Below are 5569 nucleotides of genomic sequence, written 5' to 3' on the forward strand. Positions count from 1 at the left end.
TGGTCAGTCCTAGTCCAACCTGGACCACTTGTCTTTTGCTATTACACCACAACCAAACCCTAAGCGAAGCTCATTCATTTTGTGGAATCATTGCAGAGCTTTTGGCTTCGTATACTGAACCTTCTTTCGGATATTGTAAAACATAATTAACTTCTCCTACCCTAGTTTTCTTACATCCCCAGACTTAGGGATGGGTCTGTATATTTCTTCATATATATAAATAGCTATGTGTGTGTTTATTATATGATGCAATACCCGACATCAAGTGTTTGATCTTGGCATGTTAGTGTTAGCTCAATGGATGTTATTTTGTATTGTTTAATGCTTCCGTTCAGGCCCCGTAGGTTATACATATCAGATCTTATGTCTGTTTCTGAAGTGGTCATGCCCAAACTTTTAGGGGCGGGTTGGGGCGTGACAAGTGGTATCAGAGCACGAGTTGCTATCTCACACACGAATCCATTGAGCCTTAGGGTGTCTAGAAAAGACTTAGGCATCTTGCATATCATTCTGAAAACACGTGAATAGATGGATGACAACGTTAATTGTATGTATAACATCTGCTAACGCTAATGATTATAGTTCGTGCCCATTGTGTATCTTTTGTGTATATTGTAATTGATTGCCATGTAGAATATGGTGAGAACAAGAACGGAAGACCCGGAAGATGCTACTACAGCACGGTTAGATAGGATGGATAGAATGATCATGGAAATGGTAGAGACTTTATGGTAACAACAGCAACAGCCCCAACCACAACCGCCACCACCATCGGTACGTCCGCCGGTGGCACAAGATTTTCATGCTGAGGACCGAACTATCACACTCACGAGGGAATTTAAGAAGATGAAGCCGCCATCATTCAAGGGAGGAATAGAACCGATGAAAGCTGAAGCGTGGGTGTTGGGAATAGAAAAACTGTTCGAAGTATTTCCTTGTACCGAAGCCCAAAAAGTGTAACTTGCTGCCTTCACTCTTGAAGACGAAGCACGGCGGTGGTGGATGCTTACGAGAATTGTGCATCAAGGCTTAACATGGTACAGATTCTTGGAACTGTTTTTTGACAAGTACTTTCCTCAAAGTATAAGAGACAAGAAGGTGACGGAATTTGAAACTCTTAGACAAGAAAATAAAACCGTTGTAGAGTATGAAGCTCAATTTGCAGGCCTAGCCCGATTTGCACCTCATATGGTGGATACGGATTATAAGAAGGCACGAAAATTTGAAGAGGGATTACGGAGTGCTATCCTGGACCGAGTTAACATGTTGAAGTTACCCACTTATGTCGATGTGTTGGAAAGGGCAGTTATAGCAGAGGGAAACCTTGCTGCTTAGAATCGGATTGCTGAATGGAAAGGAAAGAGGCAGAACAATCAATTGCCAAAAGGGTCATTCACTCCACCTAGCAAGAAACAAAATTCAGGGACTTCTGGTACGTCCACCCTTACTCCAGATTTAGCTCTGGTCTATTCAAAATATGGAAAGAAGCACCGTGGGACTTGTTATCGGTTGTCTGGAGCATGTTTTCAATGTGGCAAAACGGGTCACTTGGTAAGGGATTGCCCTCAGAGGAATCAGCAGAATGGTAATAGGGCTGCTACAAGTTCAGCAGGGTCTACACTAGCTCCCAACATCAAGTCAGCTGCCAAGCTTGTTAACAACAAAGACACTGCAAGACAAGGCAGGGTATTTGCATTGGTTCTAGGAGATGTGCACAATGCTGCAACCGTGGTGTCAGGTACATTTATTGTTCATGGTCATTCTGCGCATGTATTGTTTGATTCTGGCTCTACCCACTCTTTTGTGTCAAAACTGTTTGCACAAAATTTAGATAGATCTGAAGAAGTATTACCCTATGTGCTATGTGTATCCTCACATTTGGGGGATTCTATGATCTGTACTTATGTATATTTTGCTTGTGAACTCCTAATTGGGGATATCCGGGTATATGCCAACTTATTGCCTCTTGACATGACCCACTTCGATATTATTCTGGGTATGGACTGGCTGAGTGAATATGGTGCAACTATTGACTGTTTGACAAAGCAAATCAGTTTTCATCCTCCAGGACAATCCGAATCTACCTTTCGGGGACAGGGAGTGGTTTCTCCACCTTATTTGATTTCTGTAGTAAAGGCCTGTAAACTGATTCAGAAAGGGTGTCAGGGATATTTATGCAGTGTTTTGGAAGGGCAAGTGATAAATAGGGGTACCAACATGATTCCAGTTGTCTGCGAATTTCCAGATGTTTTTCCGGAAGAATTACCGGGGGAGTTAATAGACCATGAAATCGAGTTTACAATTGAAGTGGCACAAGGAACTCAACCCATTTCCAAAACTCCATATAGGATGTCACCAATTGAAATGAAAGAATTAAAGATTCAGTTGCAAGATTTGCTTGATAAGGGGTTCATATGCCCAAGTGTCTCTCCTTGGGGTGCACCAGTTGTGTTTGTGAAAAAAAAAGATGGAACACTCCGACTATATTTAGATTACAGGGAACTCAATAAGGTAACAATCAAGAATAAGTACCCATTGCCGCGGATTGATGATTTGTTTGACCAGCTACAAGGGGCACAAGTCTTTCCGAAAATTGACTTATGGTCCGGATACCACCAATTGAGGTCAAAGCTGATGATGTTGAGAAAACAGCTTTTTGAACCCGATACGACCATTATGAATTTTTGGTTATGCCCTTTGGAGTTACTAACGTACCAGCATCATTTATGGATTTAATGAATCGTGTCTTCAAGCCCTATCTAGATGAATTTGTAGTGGTATTTATCGATGGTATCCTCATTTACTCGAAGAATGTAGAAGTTCATGAGAATCATCTTCGTCTAATTCTTCAAACACTTTGAGACAAGAAATTGTATGCAAAACTGAAGAAATGCGAATTCTGGCTACATGAAGTAGCATTCTTAGGGAATGTAATAACGGAGGAAGGTGTATCTGTAGATCCGCATAAAATTGAGGCGATCGTGAATTGGCCAACTCCTACCAACGTGACTGAGGTACGTAGTTTTATGGGACTAGCCGGGTATTATAGGAGGTTTGTTCAAGACTTCTCCAAAATCGTTGTACCGCTTACACAATTGACTCAGAAGGGGAGTGTATTTGAGTGGTCAGAACAGCAAGAATCTGCTTTCCAGGAGTTAAAAACAAAGTTGACAACAGCCCTGGTTCTAGCACTACCATCCGGTACCAAAGGATTTTGTAATCTACGGTGACGCTTCTTTTAAAGGACTTGGTTGTGTGCTTATGTAAAATGAGAGAGTCATCGCCTGACAACTTAAACTCCATGAAAAGAATTAATCTACACATGATCTTGAGCTAGCAGCAATGGTTTTTGCCTTGCAAATATAGCGGCACTATCTGTATGGGACTACCTGTGAAGTTTATACTGATCGTAAGAGTCTTAAGTACCTTTTTACGCAGAAAGAGTTGAATATGTGACAGCGACGATGGTTGGAACTCATTAAGGATTATGATTTACAGATTCATTACCATCCTGGTAAAGCCAATACAGTCGCAGATGCACTAAGCCGGAAAGGCACAGGGATCTTGGCAAATCTGTTTACGAAACAAAGAGAGTTATTGGTTGATTTGGATAAAATGAATGTAGATCTTGTGATGCATGGGCAGGGGACCATAGTAGCAGCGGTGATGGCCCAACCGACATTACTTGAAGAGATCAAATTATGTCAAATGGAAGATGAAACTTTGAGGAAAATATATGATGAGCTAGAGACAAAACCAAGACCGAGATTCAATTTGGTGAATTCAATGCTCAAATTTCAAGGCAGATTATGTGTTCCCAATGTACCAGAAGTTAAGCAGAAATTGATGGAAGAAGCTCATGCCTCGAGATTCTCATTACACCCTGGAAGTACTAAAATGTGCCGGGATTTGAAACAAAATTTTTGGTGGCCAAGTATGAAAAAGGAAATCGCGGATTTCGTCTCTAGATGTTTGCAATATCAGCAAGTAAAGATAGAGCATCAGAGACCAGCAGGATTACTGCAACCCCTTCTAATCCCGGAATGGAAGTGGGAACACCTGACCATGGATTTTGTTGTGGGGTTACCATGGACCCCTCGGGGTATGAATTCTATATGGGTCATTGTGGACCGATTAACTAAGTCCGCTAACTTTCTACATGTGAAGACTCAGTATAATGTAGATAAACTTGCTGCGATTTTTTGTGAATGAAATTGTAAGACTCCATGGTGTTCCGGTCTCAATTGTGTCCGACAGAGATCCAAAATTTGTTTCGAGATTCTGGCAAAGCCTATAGGAAGTGATGGGTACAGAATTAAAGTTTAGCATAACCTTTCACCCTCAGACTGACGGACAATCCGAGAGAACGATACAGGCGTTGGAAGATATGCTCCAAATGTGTGTTTTGGACTTCTAGGAAAGTTGGGAAATTCATCTACCGTTGGTAGAGTTCGCATACAAAAACAGTTACCATTCAAGTATTGAGATGGCACCCTATGAGGCTCTGTATGGAAGACCATGTCGTTCCCCCATGTGTTGGGCCGAAATTGGAGATAGGTCATTGCTAGGGCTCGAAATTGTTCAGTTGACAACTGAAAAGGTTAAAACTATTCGGGAAAGATTGAAAACTACTCAAAGTACGTAGAAGAGTTATGCGGATAACTGACAAAGGAATTTGGAATTTAAAGTGCGTAGTCATGTGTTTGTGAAAGTTACTCCGATGAAAGGACACCCTAGGTTCGGGAAAAGGGGTAAGTTAACACCACGATATGTTGGCCCCTTCCAAATTTTGGAAAGAGTGGGTTCGGTAGCTTACCGAGTTGCCCTTCCGCCAAATATGAGTCAAGTACATAACGTGTTCCATGTCTCTATGCTTGGAGGATATCTTCCGGATCCGTCTCATGTCATAGATTACCACCAAATTATGTTGGATGACAAGTTAACTTATACAGAAAAACCAATTCGAATTCTAGACCGGCAAGTGAAACAGTTACGAAATCGAGAAATTCCAATGGTAAAAGTTGAGTGGCAAGAACATTACGGAACCGAAGCAACTTGTGAAACCAATATCTGCATCTGTTCCTATCCTAAGGTAAAACAAGTTTGAGGAACCAAACTTATTTAAGGGGGGGAGAGTGTAATAAGCCGACCCTCGTACATGATTCGGGTATATTTGCAGTCCCTTATTCTGCGCTTTTAAATGCTTATTGTGAAATTTTATGTGAAATTAAGTTTAATTAAGTGAATCCTATGATTATGGATGTATATCTGTCTAATAAGAGAAAAATCTATCACAATTCTAATGTTTGGATCAGAAATTGGAAGCCTTAGAAGCTTAATTATCTGAAATTGATTTTATATCAAAGACCAGCATGATTTTTAGGTTATAATATGATTTTCTGTGAAATTTCAATTTGGAATGACTAAATTGATTGATTTTCATCCTTATTCGTTTTTTTTTTATATATATATATCTAAGTTCCTTGGACTCTTGACTTAGAGCCATTTTCATAAATATCTTCTGGGGAAGAGTTTAAGAGGAAGAAGAGTTCTTCAAAGGAGAAGAATA

The 5569-nt window shown here is 40.6% G+C and overlaps 1 protein-coding gene across 1 annotated transcript; it reads left to right on the plus strand.

The window, feature by feature from the left end:
- The first annotated feature begins 572 nt into the window (after positions 1-572).
- Positions 573-4212, plus strand: LOC114308326 (uncharacterized). Its single transcript, XM_082912914.1, has 4 exons — positions 573-683; positions 742-927; positions 1336-2511; positions 3460-4212. Exons 1-4 carry the CDS (start codon positions 573-575, stop codon positions 4210-4212), a joined length of 2226 nt encoding a protein of 741 aa, XP_082769040.1.
- The last annotated feature ends 1357 nt before the right edge of the window (positions 4213-5569 follow it).

Source organism: Camellia sinensis, chromosome 2 (genome assembly GCF_055761805.1).
Source record: "Camellia sinensis isolate YWXY chromosome 2, ASM5576180v1, whole genome shotgun sequence".
Classification (NCBI taxonomy): domain Eukaryota; kingdom Viridiplantae; phylum Streptophyta; class Magnoliopsida; order Ericales; family Theaceae; genus Camellia; species Camellia sinensis.

Excerpts from the sequence above, each read along its gene's own strand:
- LOC114308326 (XM_082912914.1), top strand. The coding sequence starts at position 573 with ATGATTATAGTTCGTGCCCATTGTGTATCTTTTGTGTATATTGTAATT. Across the intron at positions 928-1,335 it reads GAATAGAAAAACTGTTCGAA|AATCGGATTGCTGAATGGAA; the intron begins GTATTTCCTTGT and ends CTTGCTGCTTAG. Across the intron at positions 2,512-3,459 it reads ATTACAGGGAACTCAATAAG|CGACGATGGTTGGAACTCAT; the intron begins GTAACAATCAAG and ends AATATGTGACAG.